The 18,375-nt window shown below is 58.8% G+C and overlaps 4 protein-coding genes across 4 annotated transcripts; 1 reads left to right on the top strand and 3 right to left on the bottom strand.

Moving 5' to 3' along the window:
- The first annotated feature begins 3,725 nt into the window (after positions 1 to 3,725).
- JDV02_009276 (uncharacterized protein) lies at positions 3,726 to 9,382 on the top strand. Its single transcript, XM_047990929.1, has 4 exons — positions 3,726 to 4,472; positions 4,552 to 5,196; positions 5,257 to 7,171; positions 7,224 to 9,382. Exons 1-4 carry the CDS (start codon positions 4,161 to 4,163, stop codon positions 9,041 to 9,043), a joined length of 4,692 nt encoding a protein of 1,563 aa, XP_047846939.1. The 5' UTR covers positions 3,726 to 4,160; the 3' UTR covers positions 9,044 to 9,382.
- On the bottom strand, positions 9,254 to 12,809 carry JDV02_009275 (uncharacterized protein). The gene is made up of 3 exons (XM_047990928.1): positions 12,576 to 12,809; positions 11,884 to 12,503; positions 9,254 to 11,796 (listed from the first exon to the last, which is right to left on the bottom strand). The coding sequence occupies exons 2-3, from the start codon at positions 12,095 to 12,097 to the stop codon at positions 9,515 to 9,517; spliced, it is 2,496 nt and encodes an 831-aa protein (XP_047846938.1). The 5' UTR covers positions 12,098 to 12,503; positions 12,576 to 12,809; the 3' UTR covers positions 9,254 to 9,514.
- Positions 12,810 to 13,683: 874 nt separating this feature from the next.
- JDV02_009274 (uncharacterized protein) lies at positions 13,684 to 15,729 on the bottom strand (the record flags this gene model as incomplete). Its single annotated transcript, XM_047990927.1, has 2 exons — positions 13,684 to 15,118; positions 15,350 to 15,729. The coding sequence occupies 2 exons, from the start codon at positions 15,727 to 15,729 to the stop codon at positions 13,684 to 13,686; spliced, it is 1,815 nt and encodes a 604-aa protein (XP_047846937.1).
- A 280-nt stretch (positions 15,730 to 16,009) lies between these two features.
- Positions 16,010 to 17,992, bottom strand: atg6 (Vacuolar protein sorting-associated protein atg6). Its single transcript, XM_047990926.1, has 2 exons — positions 17,746 to 17,992; positions 16,010 to 17,689 (listed from the first exon to the last, which is right to left on the bottom strand). Exons 1-2 carry the CDS (start codon positions 17,828 to 17,830, stop codon positions 16,314 to 16,316), a joined length of 1,461 nt encoding a protein of 486 aa, XP_047846936.1. The 5' UTR covers positions 17,831 to 17,992; the 3' UTR covers positions 16,010 to 16,313.
- Between the last annotated feature and the right edge of the window lie 383 nt (positions 17,993 to 18,375).

The following is an 18,375-nucleotide window of genomic DNA, read 5'->3' as shown; positions in this document are numbered from 1 at the left end:
GCTGGCAGCAAAGGAGCGTCGCGGATGGGCGTGACGGCCAGGAGAGTTTAGCGGCGTCTGGTTGGCGGCCCAGGCGCCTGCCGCCAGCGGATTTGCCCCCAACAAGGCGTTTCAAGGTTCTGCCGGTGGCTGTCGCTGTGTTGAGGCGGGCGGGCGGACGGCCGCGTGCGAAGCACTACGTATATACGAAGTACGCCGGGAGATGGACGACTATAGGCGATGGTGTCGTGGGCGAGAGGAGCAGATCGATCCATGCCCTGGATGAGATGAGCGAACGGGAAGGAGGGCCACCAATGACTTTCCATGACCTTGATTCAACTCGATTGCCGTGCCGTCCATTGTGCGTGCCTGCCACCTACAGTATTAGTCCGTAGACCTATCACCCTCCAGACAGCGCACCCGCATCGCATGACAACACCCTTTTCGCGTACCAGTGCAGGCGAGCTGAGCAAGAGGAGAGCAGGAGAAGGCCTGGGCCCATTGGTCCATCGCCTGTCTGCTGCCTTCTTCCCTCCTCTGCCGTGTCATGTTCCGCCCGGTGATACATGTGCGTACATGCGAAGTACGTTAGTTGTCGACATGCCGGGAGCGGCAGCAGCAGCAGGGCTGTCCCTGTCCCTTGCGCGCGCGCGGAGCCGCTCACATTACTAGAGTTGGTAACTTATTAGTTTGCTGCACAAGCCTGTCTGTCTTGCCTGCGACGAGGCGGGTACTCGCATGCAAGACGCCTGGATGCACGAGTAAGACCGTGCAGGCTGCTCATCGAGGACCGGATTCACGTGCGTGACCGGGCTGCCTTTATCCACCGGAAAAACACCAACAACACCGGCGAGCTACGAATGTAGAATGTAGTGTGTATGCGTTCGTACGTGCGTATGCACCGCACCTCAAAAAGGAAGAGGGGGGGCTTGAAAACACACACAACAGGCAGTAACGGTGCGCCTATCGGGCGAAAATTGACAAGACATTGTGAGTCTGTGATTCCATCCCAGGCACGACGGCAAGCCACCCGCGAAGCGACCATGCCACCAACCACCCTGGCTTTTCTTCGCATAACAAGGAGGAAGGGGGGTGGGTGTGGTGGTGGTGGTCAGCACCGACCAGCGGTGTAACTAGCTTGGCACGCGCGCCAGAGCTCATGGATGTGAAAGGAGAGGAAACCGCCTTGCTGCATGCAAGAAATGAGTGCTACGATCCACCAGCCCACGGCTATTCGGCCCTGCTCGGAACGGCGCGCCGGGAGCCTCATCTGTTTTGCAGGCGATGGGCTTGTTTGTTTGCGGAGAAAGTAACTTCGGGGCGCGCATGTAGGTACTAAGTTACAGTATAAAGTACGTACTGCACTTACCCCCTGACGGCTCTGCGATCCCCAGTCGTGACCGATGCTGCGTGCCGAGTCAAGCCTTTGCAGCGTCGATCCTGCAATCCAATGGCAAGGTTCGGAACGGGCTGTTGTGTGACTGACGCCACACATGCGGGTTTCGGTCTGGATATGATTCACCCTGTGGACCGAGCCTCGGACTCGGAGTGCAGGCATTCGCGGGCCCGGGGGTTCCCTGGAGTTGAAATACTAACATGGGCCGTAATAAGCCTGTTGTGTGCCGCGTACTACTAGGTAGGCATCGCCCCGTGCGAGGGCAACTTAAAAGGGCAATGCGGTCGCCCTGCAACTGTCGCAACGGGGACGGCCTTGGACACGGAGCTGTTCCCTCGAAGCGGACATGCAAAGAGGACGAACGAACCCCTACAGCCAATGCGCCGCTGACCGATGCCTTGGCAGTGTTCCAGATGCCGAGTTGGGGGCCGTCTCCAACGAGACAGATGCGCAGGTGTGCCGGCCGGACTGACTCACCTCTCGGGATGGAGAAGCACGGTTCGTACACGGCGCTGCAGCAGGAGTGTCTGGCAGAACCAACAAGAAGAAGAAGAAACTTAAAAAAAAAAATAGAGAGGCTTCGCAAAAGATGCCGTAGGGAAAAAGAAGAATAAAATGTAATCCGAACAACATCCTGTGTGCATCTGTGAGACGCAGGTTCTGCAGAGAGCAAGTGACCTTGTTGTTGCCTTGCGCAGGCAGCCAGGCCGACGGACGACCAAACGAACACCGAAACGCGGTTGTTGGCGCGATCGATGCCTGGCACTGGAGTGGCGGACGGATCCTATCGCGATGCTGGAGATTTGGGGGGAGCCCGAAGAGGGGAGGGGGACACCGGAACAGCACGCCAAGGCGGCGCGTGCCAGCGATGCCGATCTGACATGGGGTGGGCCGCAGGACGGGCAAGGCTCCAGCAACTCGGTTGCAACTCCACGTCGAGTCGCGCATGGTAGTGCGTCGAGTACTCAAGTACAGTGCGTGCGTCAGTTCTACGTTCGCACCTGGTAGGGACAGTACTCGGTAGGCAGCACTACTGTTATCTCGTCCTACTCCCATCAGTCGTTAGTCTGTGACAGAGGGATGACTCTTCTTCACTCTTCTCTGGCTCAGTCATGATGGTTCCTGCACGGCATGCTGCACGGAGTTTGCTAGGTAGATATGCTTTTCTGGCGACTTCGAGGCGGAGGCTAGAACGAGTTAGGCAGTTGATTGCCCTTGGTGTTTATTGCTCACAGCTTTCCTGACTCTACCGGTGCATACGAAGTACGAAGTACTAAACTCGCCCCTTTACTGAGGGCGAGCCGACCCTCGTTGCCAGAAACGTTATTGCTTGAAGGCTTTCTGTGCGTCATCATGTGCGGCCTGATTTCGAAGACCGATATTCGATTGATGATGACTGCAACCAAGTACAATGAGCCAGAACTACCAACAGGGTCACGACGGGCTTGGTGGCAGTGCGTGCCCCGCGGTGAGGATGAACAAATCCCATCATCGAGTGCTCCATTCCCTCGTTGCACGGCGCCTTCGCTAGCGCGCCGCCGCCTTTGAAACTCCTGCCTAAACCGGTAGACCGTGTGCTGCCGCCCAGGTGGCTGTTTCTTCCCGCGGCGGCGCCATCTCGAATCCGCTGTGGGAACCAGCGCCGGACGTGTAAGCCCGGGGCGGGGCCTGCGTGGGTGGGAGAGATGCGTGGCGGTGGTGGTGGTGATGCTGGCGATGGCGATGGCGGAGGTGGAAAAAGTCTGGGGTCGTCGTCCTTCCTCGTAGACACTTGCATTAATGATGATGTATTCGTACGTACTCGTCCTACGGGACACGGCATGGTGCATGCTGCAGTGATGAGGCTCCTCGCCGCGTTTTCTCACACAGAACGCATCGATCGATAGATGCTCAAGGCGCGGCGCCGAGTGTTGCATCATCACGAGTTTAGAGCAACGCAGAGGAGCAAGAGGCTCCGTTGTTCCCTGCGCCCATCATTTCATTCGCCTCAGCTCTGATGCTCGCGACAAGCAACTCCAAGAAAAGAAGAGAGAAAAAAAGGGGACCTGGATCCCATCATCCTCCATGTGCCTCTCTGGCCCCTCTCCACTGCCTCAGATTCGCAACACCGCCAGCGCCGCCCAGCGAACCGAACCTGACAACCCACGACCTGAGGCACTAACATGTGTCCCGCCCAGCACGAGCCACCCGCGCCCCCCCCAAAGGACCCTGGAAACGAAGAAGCCGCTAGGCAGGGTTGCCCGATGACTCCTCGCTCCGTGCATCTGCAAGGCTGCGTGCGGGTGACGAACGGTCGCCGATGAGGAAGACGAATGAGCACAGGAAATTGACGCCGCCCGATCGAGGTCCGCCGAACGGCGCCGCAACGGCACCGCGCCGCACTGACGCCCGTCAGTCAATCGCGTGTGCCTTCCTTCGTTTAAGTACTTTACGGAGCCGGTTGCAGTGCCTTCCTGCCGTCATCTTGATGCCTTGGCTCCCTTTCGGCCTGGCCTCTCTTACCGTCTCTCTCTCTCTCTCTCCCCCTCCCGCTTCGCCTCGACTGGCCAGCTGTGTCATCGGCGATAGTTGCACATTGCCGAGAGCACTGTGCCTCACTCTCTCCTCGTCTTTCAAGCCCCCCTCCGTCTCACCACTTCACCCAGCAACTCGGTCGAAGACGGAGACTGAGTCGCGGTGGCATCGTTGTAGACGCGCCGTTTCGCGCTCGTGTCCTCCTGAGGCGAGCTCTGCGTAGAGTCCTGCCCAACCCGTGGCGGGATCCCAATCCGTTCTGTACTTCACCATGACTGAAGGCCTCGTCCTGCCGCTCTCTGCCGCCGCACTGGCCTTTGCCGGACTCGCCACCCTCCCCGGTACCCTGTCCTTCCTCAGCCAGGCGCGCAATCGCACGCCCAAGGACAATTTCTACGAAGACGAGGACGGCAAGAGCACCCCGGAAGCTCTTGCCGCCTTCTCTAACAAAGCCCCCAAGACCGCCGTCCTTCTCTTCGCCAGTCTCGGTTTCGGCCTCATCACTGCCGCCTCGGTCCTTGCTACTCTCAGCCCCGCCAGCCATGGCCTCTTACTCGAGTCGTGGCTCCTCACCGGTGCCTGGGTAAGTCGACACCACGTCGCGCGAAATACATCTGCTCACGAATCACCCGCTAATGCCTGCTCGTCCGTGTCTCTGATAGGGTGCTCTCCTAGCCCAGGCCATCCTCCTGGCCTCTCACCATTCACCCGTGCGAACGCACAACTTGGGCCTTTGGGCCTTCTTCTCCAGCCTGCTCACTACAGTCGCAGCCTCAATTTATGCCCTGAGCATCGGCAAGCACGTCCATATTCGCGATGACGTTCCCCTAATCTTGCGCATCCTCAACATTGGCGCCAGCATTGCCCTCATTTTCTCCTGCGTCTCCATACCCCGACGACCTGACGTCTACTACAAGGACAAGCTTGTCAGCCCCGAATGGACAGTTTCGACTATAAACAGGTATACTTGGACTTTTGGTGGAAGGATTCTGTCCATGGCCCGCAAGAAGGGTGATCTTGACGGGAAGGACATCCCGCGGCCCGACAGCCAGATTCGAGCCGAGAACCTCGTTTCCCGATGGATCAGGGGGAATCACACGGGCAGCCTTCTCTTCTCGCTATTCCGCGCCTACGGTAGCCGCCTGGCGATTCAATGGACAGTCCTTCTCTTTCGATGCGCCCTGGGCATCGGTCCATTCTGGGCAATGCTGCGACTTGTGCAGGCACTGGAGCGCAAGGAGGAGACGGACAAGACGCAGCTCTGGCTCCTCATTCTCTGGATGGGCGTCTTCACTCTCGCAGAACAGGTAAGTTGTACATCAGCGCAATGAGAGTAGTTGTAGAGCCTAGCTAACCCCGACTACCAGTGGATTGATGGCTGGATTGTGTGGTTCTCCATCACCAGACTGTGCATGCCCATTCGAGGCCAGCTTTCTGCGCTCGTCTTCAACAAGTCGCTGAGGCGCAAGAACGTCAAGTCTGCAGACAACACCAAGGACGACGACAAGGCCGCCGAGAACGGAAAGAAGAGCGACGACGACGACGACAAGGACAAAGACAAGGACAAGGACGAAAAGGAGGAGTCCAGCGTCCTGAAATCGCGCCAAGCCATTGTGAATCTGGTTGGCGTAGACTCGAGGCACATCGCAGAGTTTGCCATGATGCAGTTCTATCTCATTAACAGCGTGGGAAAGCTCGTCATCTTCTCTGCCTTTCTCATTCAGCTCATAGGCTGGCTACCATTCGGTGCTGGTATCTTGGCCTGGGCACTTGTGCTTCCCGTCAACACATACGTTTCCAAGATATACATGAAGGCGGAGGATACTCTGATGAAGAACCGCGACAACAAGTTGGCCATCGTCAATGAGGCCTTGTTGGGTATGCGCCAGATCAAATTCTCTGCCATCGAGGGCCAATGGGAGAAGAAAATTCTCGAGATGCGAGAGACCGAACTTCGAACCATCAAGAAAGTCTTCACCGCCGACTCCGTCTTGTTCTTCTGCTGGGTCACCAGCCCTATCCTTCTCGCAGCTGCTTCTCTCGCGACCTATTCCGCGATTCATGGCATCTTGGCCCCTTCGGTAGCCTTTGTCAGCGTGGGCATTTTCAAGAGTCTGGAGGTGTCGCTTTCGGTCCTCCCCGAGCTCCTAGCTGGTGGCATGGACACCTTGGTGTCTGTCCGACGAGTCCAAAAATATCTTGATGGTCCTGAGATTGAAAAGGTTGTATCGGAAGGACCCGATGTTGCCTTTGAAAATGCATCGATTGCCTGGCCCGTCGATGGCGACGTTCCCGACGAGGACAGGTTCATCTTGAGCAATGTCAACTTGTCCTTTCCAGAGGGTGAGCTGTCTGTCATTTCAGGAAAAACGGGGACCGGCAAGAGTCTCCTCCTGAGCGCGCTGCTCGGAGAGGCCGACTTGCTCGAAGGCTCGATCTACATGCCCACAACTCTGCCTCCTCTGGAGCGTAACGATGGCAAAGCCCACCCCGGGAACTGGATCCTGCCCGGCTCAGTCGCCTACGTCAGCCAAACACCTTGGCTAGAGAGCGCCTCGTTCCGGGACAACATTCTGTTCGGCCTGCCCTTCCTGGAAGACCGCTATAATACCGCGCTGGAGGTCTGCGCGCTGAAGAAGGATCTCGAAATTCTACCTGACGGCGATCAAACCGAGCTTGGCGCCAACGGCATCAATCTCAGCGGCGGGCAGAAATGGCGTGTCACTCTCGCCCGTGCCATTTACTCTCGAGCAGCCATTCTCATCATGGATGACATTTTTAGCGCTGTGGATGCACACGTCGGCCGCCAGATTTTCGAGAATTGCATCTCGGGCGACATCTGCAAGGGCCGGACTCGCATTCTCGTCACGCACCATGTCGGTCTGGTCGACTCTCAGACCAAGTACATCGCGGAGCTGGGCGAAGGAACCGTCTTGAACAGCGGCCTGACTTCCGATCTTGCCGAGGATGGCACTCTCCAAAAAATCAAAAGCCACGAACAGCCTCAAGTGGTGATTCAAGTTGATGAGACTGGCGACGGACCAACAGCTGTGAACTCAGAGGAAACGTCTGTCCTGGAGCCCCCGGAGAACGAGGAAACGACAATCAACACGCTGCACAAGGTGCCTTCAAAGGGCGGAAAGCAGTTTGTAGTTGACGAGACCCGTGCAAAGGGCATGGTCAAGAGACACGTCTACGCCACTTACATGAAGAGCAGTGGAGGCTGGTTCTTCTGGGTAGCCTGCGCCATCCTTTACGTTTCGTATGAAGGCATGAATCTCGGTACGTCTGAACTCCTTCCTGCCTATCGGACTTCAATCTCTAACTTCCGCAGGGCGCAACTGGTGGCTACGCATTTGGACTGACGACCAGGAGGAAAGCGTCTCCGTCTCCAGCACTGGGCACCAACATGGCATGGCATATGGCGTGTCGCTCCAGCACAGTACAATGCATGCTGCCTCCCACATGCACGTTTCTGGTCATGAGCACAAGTCGCTGTCTTTCTATCTTGGCATATATATCGCGTTGTCTGCAGCTAGCGCCATCATCGGAACCGTCCGCTTCCTATGGACCTTTATCATCAGCATCAAGGCAAGCAGGACGCTCTTCAAGAGGATTCTGTTCACAGTCATGCACACCAAGCTCCGCTGGCTCGACACCGTTCCCGTCGGCCGTGTTCTCAACCGTCTTACCGCCGACTTTGACATTGTTGACAGTCGCATTACCATGAGCCTGGGCTTCATGTTCTGGCGTATACTGGGACTAGTGGGCGTCTGCGTGGCAGGTATCCTGGTGTCGGCGTACATCATCCCCCTTGCCCTTGTCCTCTTGCTTTTGGCGGCTGTCGTTGGCAAGACGTACTTGGACGGAGCGCGGCCCATCAAACGTATCGAAAGTACGGCCAAGTCGCCCGTCTTTGAGCTGTTCAACGCCTCGCTCGCAGGTGTTTCCACTCTCAGAGCGTTTCAAAAGACTCACGTCTACGTTGATCGCATGTACGCCTTGCTGGACAGCTGGGACAATCTCAGTGTGTACAACTGGGTGCTGAACCGATGGCTTGGCTTCCGCATGGCGCTCATCGGAACGGCCTTCACTACCACTGTCGGAGCGATCGTCGTAGGCTCGTCCTTTATCGACGCTGCCATGGCTGGATTCACCATGTCATTTGCCCTGGACTTTTCCGGGAACATGCTCATGGCTGTCCGCGGGTACGCAAACCTGGAGCTGGACATGAACGCAGCCGAGCGTATCGTGGAATACTGCGAGCTTGACACAGAGGATTTGGAGGGTGAGGAGCCTCCTGCCGCATGGCCAACGTCGGGCAGGATGGAGGTGAACGGCCTCGTCGCCGCTTACGCGCCGGATCTCCCGCCTGTTCTCAAGGGAATCTCGTTCAGCGTCAAGAACAACGAGAGGGTCGGCGTCATTGGTCGCACCGGCGCTGGAAAGTCGTCTCTCACGCTGGCGCTGTTCCGTTTCCTCGACTCGCGGGAAGGCTCCGTCCTGATTGACGGCCTCGACATCTCCAAGATCAAACTGAGCAGCCTTAGGTCGCGCCTTGCCATCATTCCTCAGGATCCAGTGCTGTTCTCTGGCACGATCAGAAGCAATTTAGATCCATTCAACGAGCACACTGACGACGAATTGCGCGACTGTCTGTCTCGAGTTCACCTAGTCGACTCGCAGCCCGTGACACCCGCGAACGAGCCGTCATCGGCTGCCAACTCGACGCCTGGGTCGACGCTGGCCCCCAAGAACGTCAACATCTTCCGCGACCTCTCCAGCGGCATTTCCGAGTCGGGCGGCAACCTGTCGCAAGGCCAGCGCCAGCTGCTCTGCATTGCGCGCGCCATCATCTCGCGCCCCAAGATCATGGTCCTCGACGAGGCCACGTCCGCTGTGGACATGGCGACGGACGCCCTCATCCAGCGCAGCATCCGCGAGGAGTTCACCGACAGCACGCTTCTCGTCATTGCGCACCGCCTCAGCACCATTGCCGACTTTGACCGCATCCTGGTCCTCAGCGAGGGCGCCGTCGCCGAGTTCGGCACGCCCCGCGAGCTGTGGGACAAGGGCGGCATCTTTAGGGACATGTGCGCGCACAGCGGAGAGGCGGACAAGCTCAAGGCTGTGGTCTTGGGCCAGTCGAATTAGATTGTCTGTTGGCAACATAAAAAAAGTTGCAAGGGGAGACTTGTTTGTTCCAAATTTGCCATCATCATTTTACGTCTCGCTGATGTCGCTGATGCACTGAGTTGGTTGAAGGAGGCACCTACGGGGAAACTAACTGGAAGACATCGGGACGGACTGCAGGCAGGAGACCACCCCTTAGCTGTCACGGAACAGCACTGCAAAGTCACATGTGCTGGAATTGGGAAATTTTATTGGAAGCCGTCACTTTGCTATAGAACGAACACACTTGTGTGACAAAAGAACATAATTAAACGTGTCGCGACAACCGCACATGATGCGTGTCGAAGAGGGCTCATAACGAGGCCGTGAAAACGTTGCGAGTCTGTGACTCAGAAGGGGGCGCCTTGCCTACAATCTGCATGCCCCCATGCGTACCAACACTACTGGGCTCTTCCATTCTTTCTCTTACCACGTTGCGCACGCGCAACCTGCTCAGAGGTCGTCATCAGACGAGTTGTAGTACACCTCGGGTATCTGGTCGACCGGGAGCCCGTGCTCGGACCCCTCATACTCGGCCTGCTCGCCGTGCGGCAAGACGTTGCTCACGCACTGGGCGGCGTAGTCCTTGAAGCTCCTCGTCATGTCCAGCACGGCGCGGAGGTGCTTCTCGCAGAGGGTCACGACGCCGTCGGGGACGCCGTCGTCCTTGGCGTCGCTCTCGGCCAGGGCGAGGGCCGTCTGCATGGCGTTGCGGATCTCGCGCCCGTTGCAGGCGATGCGGCGGACGTCGCGGTCGCTGCAGACGTAGGCCCTGGCGGCCTCGCTGACGCGGACGCGGCCGGCCGAGTCGCGGGCGAGGCGGTCAAAGTTGTGCGTCCAGATGCGCTCGCGGTGCTCGTCGGTCAGGTTCTTGTAGTGCAGGGCGACGTGGATGCGGCTGAGGAAGGCGGTGTCGAAGGCGCGCACGCGGTTGGTGGTGAGGACGAGGACGCCGCGGTAGTACTCGAGGGCGCGCAGGAAGACGGAGACGAGCCCGTTGCGCGACAGGTCGCTGGCGCGGCGGCGCTCCAGGTAGACGTCGGCCTCGTCGACGAGGACGAGGGCGCCGTAGCGCTGGCCCAGCTCGAGGAAGTAGTTGAGGCGCCGCTCAATCTGCGAGTGCGACAGCGCGCTGCCCAGGTCGCCGCCCGTGAGCGCGATGAGTGGCCGGCCGGACTGCTCGGCGATGCACTCGGCCGTGCAAGTCTTGCCGACACCTGGCTGCCCGTGGAGCAGGAAGATGCGACCCTCGCCCTTGTTGCGCACGAAATCGTTGCCCCACGGCGAGAGATTGTCGCCCGTCGAATTCGACGCGAACTGTCCGACGAGCGCCTGGACGGTGCGCTTGATGTCGTCGTCGACGACGAGGTACTTGAAGGCATCCTTGTCCGTCTCCACGGGCTTGAGGTTACCGACATAGAGATTGCCCCAGCGACGGGTGCCGAGCACGAAGCCTGGGATAGCTTTGCTAAGCACAAGGTAAAACAGGTCGCTGTTGTCTGGGGGAGTATCCTTGCTGGGGCAAAGACCCTCGAGACCACGATAGGGGCTGCTGTCGGTGCGATTGTTCGGCCTGTCTCCTGAGCAGACTCGGCAGCCGCAGCGCGGCAGGGCGGTGGGCAAATGGTCGCGCGCGGGAGCATCGACGGGCCGTGGCAGGTATTTGCTCCGACCATACGAAGGACTCCGGGAGCGGCCGGAGTGTTCTGTGGCAAAGCCCCAGAACCTACTGAAGCCGGCGTCGTCGCAGATGACGCGGCCCCTCATGAAGCCCGTCTGGTCGGCCCGCTGCTCATCCTCGCCGGGCCAGGAGCCGATCAGCTCACCGTCGTACTGCATGTACGTGGGACGCTTGAGCAGCTCCCAGCACAGCTTGCCCTCTTTGATTTGCTTTTCGCGCATGGTGAGACCGCCCTGGGCCGCGAGATCATCGCCCCAGAACGACTCGGGCACAAGGGATAGGCTGGCGATGGGCTGCTCTCCCTGCCAGCGTGACACGGTGAATTCCTCGAGATTGCGCTCCAGGCGGTGGCCATCGGACTCGAGGAGCCAGCCGGTGACGCGGTAGGCGCCATCGCTACCCCGCGGGGACGAGAAGCTGCTGAGAACGTACGCGGTCCATATGTGGTGCTTCTTGGTATAGAAGACGATTCCCGGCTTCAGGAGCAGCCAGAAGTACTGGTGCGTCGCCAGCGGCGTCTCAAGAGCGTGGCGTTCCTCCTCAAGGCGGATGGCGTCCCCGAGATTGTCGGCGAGGAAGCGTAGGAGCACATCGATGTGCCGAGTCGTCGTCTCGGCGTAGTCGGCATCATGACAGGACGGCTGGTTGTTGCGATACTCTGCCAGCTCGCGGCGGTGGTGGTAGAGGGGCCGATAAGGAGCCTTGAAAGCGGGCGGGCTGCCGGATAAGTCAACGTTGGGGTAGTAGGCCACAACGGCTCGGAGGGCGTTTGCGAGGTGCTCCGAGTGTATGATCATGGTAGGGCTGCGGACTTGGACGGCAGCAGTCTGGCCAGAGTCGTACCCACTCTCCACAGAGTCAACGGAACCGGACCTGGAGCGAGAGCGTCGTCGGGGAACATAACGAGAAGGATGAGTCGTCACGCCCGGGCGTCCTTCTCGTCGACGCGAGTACGTCTTTGTGAGGATCTCTATGACGGGCTTTTCGCCATCGTACGCGACATCGACGTCTTCCGACATGTCGTCCTTGTCGTACGGCTTGTCACTCACGCGACCTGGAAAGCACAGTCAGCCATCAAGAACGCCGACGGACGGACGACTCAGGGGAGTCGGTGAGGATGGATTAGAATGGCTAGACTTACGGTCAATGAGGCGGTCGAACTTGCCGAACCTCTTCAAGGAGTAGACGACGTCGGGGACGTTGCCATCTTGACAGGCAAAGGGGGACCGCGCGGGATCGGTGTTGGCTTTGCGGCGACGGTCTCGAGAGCGAACGCTGCTATCGGAATACGCGTCGGAACTCTCATCGACCGTTACGACACCATTGTCGTCGTCGACTTTGTCATACGAGCGCATAATGTCGGCGTAGGGGACGGTAGAGGCGGTTGTAAGACTTGGGCTTCGTCGCTGCTCAGGGGCCAGGGCGATATGATCGTTCCCTTGTGTAAGTGATGGAGCGCGAGAATGCTGGGCCTTGTGCCGGACCAGGCGTTGGGGTCATGGCCGTGAATATATATTCACGGCCAGGCAGTCAGCCACAATGCAGCCGGCTGCCATGCTGCGGTCCGAGGCGGGCTGATGCCTGGAGAAGGAACTTGACATGTCGCGGCAGCAAGAGGGGGCGGCGGTGATGGTGGTGGTGGCTGTCCGTGGCCAGCGGTCAGTGGTCACCATGAACGTACCTGGAAGCCCTGCTCTCCCGCCCTCGTCAGAGGCTCTCATACTCATACTAGGCGATGCGAGGTATCTTCGTAGTAGTCCACTGTTGGAATGGAAAGTTAGTGCAATTGAGGTAGGCGCCCAAGACGGCCGGGCTCAGCCGCAGGCAACCTACCTTCCCCCCCGCGCTGGTGCTGGCTGGGCTGGGCTGGGCTGGGCTGGCTGCCCGCCCCGCCTCTCCACTAGATGCCCTGTCAGTCTGCGCCACACGACCTGTCAGCAGTGGCACCTCAGCGGGCAAAGTGCCGCCGGGCTGGACCTGTGTTGCGGCCTCTGGGCGCTGGAAGCACCATCCACGACACCTCAAAGCCCACTTCTGTTCGTACTTCGTACTAAAGTACCACCCCCGGGACTCGGGGAGGTTCCGTGGGGCGAGGCTGTCCAGGGGCCAGTTGCGCAACACTGCATGCTGCTGTGGGTATATAACTATAGTAGGCTCGCATCGGGCTGTAAGGCAAATGGATCCGTTCAATTCAGATCTCGGATTTGAAGTTGCTGGAACGAGCTACGGATCCTGTGACGGCGGTGGCACAGCAGTCCGCGTCCCAAAGGTGTGCGGCTCCGCCTGCATAAGGCAGACTTTCGGCATTCTTACTTGCTCTTCCATCCCTGCGCATCACGGGCTGGACAAGAAACAGCCAGGACTAACAAGGCAGGGATGCCCTCGGTGTCGGCTGCGGCTCATGGCATGCGTGCATGCATGCATGGTACGGCATGCACCTCTCCACCATTGCCTCGCTCGCTCGCTCACTGTTTCTGCGGGGATGTGCAGGACTCGGGACGCCTTTTGAGCAGCCTCACCAATCGTCGCCATTGGCGCCTCGCCGCCTCGCCTGCGGCCTTGAAGGACCGGTCACGCTCACTCAGCTGTCGTTCACGGCACTTACGTCTGTCCTGTGGTTGCTTTCAATCGTATGAGCTTGATGCTTTCATGGCCAGGAAGAAGTGGCTTGGCGCATGTGCTGGGACCTCCGTGATGGTTGGTATATACGAATTACGAAGTAACTTTGAGGCAGCTACGCCTAGCGAGTGCTAACTTGTCGTTGATCAACTTCTTCTGCTCTTTTGTTGCAGATGTCAAGCCGCAAAGCATCTATCAAAAGCATCTATCAAGAGATCGCTGCCCGTAACGCTCTGTGCACTGTGTTCTACAAGATCATCTTGATATCATTACAACTCCACGTCTACATCACCAAGCCCCTCGTTTTTGGCCCCGATATCACTCACCCGACATGTGGTATATTCGCCGCCCAAGTGGCACGGAAGGCATCTGGCGGAAGAAAGTACAACGACCGAAACGCCTCAACAACCAAGAACGCCCGCGCCAACACAAACGCCAGAATCTGCAGGCCGAGCAGCGCTGTGCATCCAATATCCTGCCCCACGCGGACAGGACGGCCGTTGATCCTCCGAAACACAAAGTTGGTGGAGCCTTGGACGACCGTGGCAACCACGGGCGCCAGGGCCGTGAAGAGCGCCGAGACTTTCCACAGGATCTCCTCCGTCTTCGTAGGGAACTGCATGTTCCACGCCACGAGGTGGACGCTGCCGAAAATGACGCCAGCGATTCCAGCCCCGGCGACGAAGTGAACGGCGGTCCTAGCCCCGCGGTACTGCGACGGCAGATGGATGGTGGGAATCGTATTGTTGGCGATGGCGTTGTTGCGAAACCTGCCGCCCCAGAAACGGTCTTGAGACACGCGCGCCAGCGTCTCCATGTCCTCTGCTCTGCAGCTCCTGTTGGGCCGAATGTACACGGGGGACATGACGTCCTGCGGGTGGTCCAGGAGAAGGATGTAGATGATAAAGGTGCAGACGGCAAACGACAGGGTCATGACCTCGAGAGGAGTCGACGACTTGCCAGTGATGGCTCTCGCCACCAGCTGGAGCACGAGCCAAGACACTTGAATGAGCGCGACTACCTTTCCTAGGGCGTCGCCCTTGCTCTTGTCGGAGATGTCGTCTTCGGTGATGTGCGGCAGCTTGCCGACGAGGCCGCTCTTCCACGCCTCGTAAAGCTGCGACGCCGAGAGGACCCAAACGTCTCCTTCCATGCGGAGGACGGCCCGCGCCAGGTGCGTGGTGCCCAGCCTGTCATCCGCGAAGCGTGTCGCGAGGCGGGCCAAGACTTCCTCCCCGAGCGCCGTGTGGGCTGCGCTGGGCCGCCATGCAAGCCGCCCATACGACCAAGACGCGGATTCCACCTCGACCCTGAGATGGCGCCGCAGCCCCCTCCACAGAGACAGTGCCGCTGCCCGTGTAGAGTCTGTGGAATCTGCGAGCTGATCCTTGGGCTCAGGATTCTTCGGGTCCTGGCCTGGCTCTGGACTTGATGTGTTGATGCTGTCTGGTGCTGCCTGGCTCTCGACATCTTCAAGGTGAGTGCTGTTGGCCTCCGAGGGCCATTGGGTGTTGCTCTCCAAAGGCAATTGGGTGTTGACTTCCACTGGCACTTGCGTGTTGACCTCCAAAGGCAGTTGGGTCTGGACCTGCAAAGGCAGTTGCACGTTGACTTCCAAAGGTCGTTGGGTCTCGACATCTTCATGACGAGTGTCGACCCCCAAAGGCAATTGGGCGTTGGCCTCCAACAAGGGCAGTTGAGGCTCCGACTCTAGTCCCGGATGCAAGGATCCCGTAGACCGCGGCCGCGAGATGACGCTGCCCGCATCATCAACAAGGCTCTCAGCGGTAGTAGTATTGTCTGAACCCCCAGACGGACTGTTGGGTCGCAAACTCCCTATACGCTGGCGCTGCCGCCCCATCGCAACATCACTTGTTGCTGCGCATTCGTATTCGCGCGCCCTCGTCGTTGTACTAGTAGCAGCAGTAGTAGCAGCAGTAATAGTAGTAGCAGTAGTAGAGTCGACAGGCGGGAAGCGGAGCGCGAACCCCCCCATGTCGGCAAAGTACGTATGCGTCTTGCTCCAAGGCACGCCGTCCGCGTCGGCGGCCTCCCGCAGGGCCCTGGTATACTCGTGCGCCGAGACGTAATCCGTGAGGGCGAAGGCGAAGAGCGTCTCGGGCGCGACCAGCGTGGCCAGCATCCACTTGAGCTTGCGGAACAAAAAGAACATTCTCCGCCGGAACACCTGCCTCTTGCTCTTGGGCTCGAACTGCGGCGGCACGTTGAGGTGCTGGATGGACCAGCTCGAGAGCAGCAGGATGGAGACGCAGCTCCAGACGATGTCGAGGGTCGAACGGACGTTGGGCGCGGAGACGAACCCCGGCCCGCTCGACGGGAGCGTGCAGTTGGGAGAGAAGGAGATCATCACGGTGGCATCTCGCCCCGGTTGGGGAGGGTTGCGCAAAGAGATGCGACCGACCGACCTTGAGGGACAAGAAGGAAGGTGGTGGTGGTGGTTGCTGCGAGGCTCAGCCGTCTCTTGTAGTCTATATAACATCACCCATGTCATGCAACGTCAGGAGGATGCCTTGCATTGCACATTGGACCGTCAACGAATAATGAGCTGCGACCGGGATCGTCACCGCCGCAGCCGCCCCCAAATACTCTCTTGTCCCGGCCTCACACTGCCTTCGCGCAATAACTGGGCTCTGTAAATCAGCATTTGACTGTATCAAAGTCTCCAGCCTACTACTACCATCTAGCTATTACATCTATCAAAGAACAAAACAAAGTTGCTGTGCTTTCGTGGTATCCCAAATTGCAATCAATACTCGATCGAGCCCATGTCCGCCTGTGCGCCAGACGTAACCGCCATGAGTCCAAAAATAAATAAGCGCCAAAGACATCGCCCTCAATCTCGTCGCTGCCTGCCACGCACGCTTATACTAGTTAGAACCCCGGTTAACGCTAACTAGGTAGTTCGACACAAAAGGCAGTGCAAACCGCGCGTTACTCTGCATTCCTGGCGCTTGCGCCTACATTGCTTGCGTGGGCCAAGAGAAACTTGCAGCACGTGAGCGTGAGCTTACACGCCTTCGTCCAGCCATCGTCCTGTGCAATGCCCAGCTTGATGCTCACATCCCCGATCTTGTCGCCCTCGATCCTGTACGGCAGCGTCAACATGTTTCCCGTCGGCTCCGTCTTCCTTTGGACGAGCACGCCCAGTTGCCGCACGAGCTCCAGAAACGCAACCATGGCGTTGTCGAATTTGCGGTGCATAAACGTCAAACCCAGCGGCATGTCCCCTGAGCTGTAAAGCTCCAAGACGTGCTTCTTCGGCGGCGGCTGCATTGCTCGAGAGCCGAGCCTGCTCGACGATGGACTCGACGCATCGTACCGCACGATCTTGGAGGTGCTCCCCATCGGCTGGGGGTCGTAACCCTGAAACTTGTACTCGAGCTTGTCGGCGACGGTGACGAGCAGCAGCAAGGCGTGGCCCCAAGCCGCGTTGATCTCGGGCCAGTCCACGGGCTTGTTGGACAGCCTCCCGAGCCGCAACCCGTTGACGGTCGCGAAGCTGCCGTCGTGACTGATGCAGAATGTGTCGTTATACACATTGGACCTCTGCAATTTGTCGAGAAGCTGGGAGTCGTTGCTGTACTTGGCGTTGACGCTGTCTCTCTCCGCTTGAAAGTCTGCCATGGTAGTCGCGAAGGCGTTTCTCTCTCTCCAGAAAGCCTCTTCGTCCTTGTCCAACTGCCGGGATTCTTCTTCGAGAGCCACAAGCTCCTCGTCGAGAGCTTCTTTCTCCTTCTCCAGCTTCTTGAGTTCCTCCAAAGCCACCGCCCTATCCTTTTCTGCCTTTTTGAGCGCTTCTTGTCGCGATTTGATGTCTTCTGAGCTTGGCTGCTCCGACTGCACTTGGCTCAAGTATCTCACGTAGGCGTCCCTTTCCTTGGAAGCAACATCGAGTTTCCTCTGGTATCCGTCCACGAGCAGCTCGGTGCAGTCCACACAGACGGGATGGTCGATGTCGGATCTTGCGGAGAGGATCTCGAACAGTCTGTTTATCCGGTCCATCTCGTCACTTTTAGGCGGCTCTGGGCGAGGTTCCTTGCTCGAGCTCGCGCGCCGCGTCGGTACAGGATCTGGTCGCTCGGGTGCATGCGCCTGCGGCTGGGGATGGCCGCCCACCTGAGACTCGGTCAAATAGATGAACGACATTGCGGAGTCGCGCGGATGGTGTCCATGGTGTCGTTTGAAGGTCGGCGGGCCGGCCTTCTGTGATACGCTGTCATAGAAGGCTTTCCTCGCTTGCTCGGGTGCTTGCAGGGCTGACGACCGATTTTGGTGCGACTTTTTCGACGTCTGAGGACTTGATGACGCTGCAAAAGAGTTCAGCTATGATCGAGCGCGGTAGGGGGCCAGCGAGGGCACTTACAAACAATGAGGTCGTATGCAGCTGGGTTCAGATCCTCCAAAGACCCATCCAGCCTCAAGGGCTGGCGGCACTTTTGACAGTACATGGCGGTCGGCAGGCCAGACACAGGAGCAGCGATGTTATTGAACTGTGCACTACTGGTCGCCGCCCATCGCAAGGGGCTGTCGATGCAGACAGTCGTGTCTTGCCTGGGCAGGAGAATCGGGACGAGCGTGGTCAAAAGAGGTGGATGGATGCTGGAGGGGAGCTTAGAATGAAGGTGCGTTGCGCGAAGCAGTGGAGGTGACGTCGAGTCCCGGCGCAGTGCCCCCATTCACTGCAGCAGGGCTGGCCAGGGCACTCAGGGACTGCACGGGCTGCGGCACTGATAACCTACCGAGTAGGTTGGGATGGCGCTGAGGCAGCGCTTCCAGCCGCTGGTGGATTGAGCGCGGGGCCGAAGGCAATTTACGCGGTGGCGCTCTGAGGTCGAGCACGCCATGACGCGCCTCCGGCTGCATCCCGTCCACTGCATCCCGGTGGGCGGGCGGTTTATAGCGGGCAAAGACTGCCTAGGTTCTAGGGAGGCGCTGCAGCTGCAGCATCCCTGTGGAGCTCCAACTCCCTCCACTGAACCCCAGCATGGTACTG

The sequence above is a fragment of the Purpureocillium takamizusanense genome, chromosome 9 (genome assembly GCF_022605165.1).
Source record: "Purpureocillium takamizusanense chromosome 9, complete sequence".
NCBI classification, from domain to species: Eukaryota; Fungi; Ascomycota; class Sordariomycetes; order Hypocreales; family Ophiocordycipitaceae; genus Purpureocillium; species Purpureocillium takamizusanense.
The sequence above is the reverse complement of the archived record's forward strand: the minus strand, read 5'-3'. Positions and strand labels throughout refer to the sequence as shown.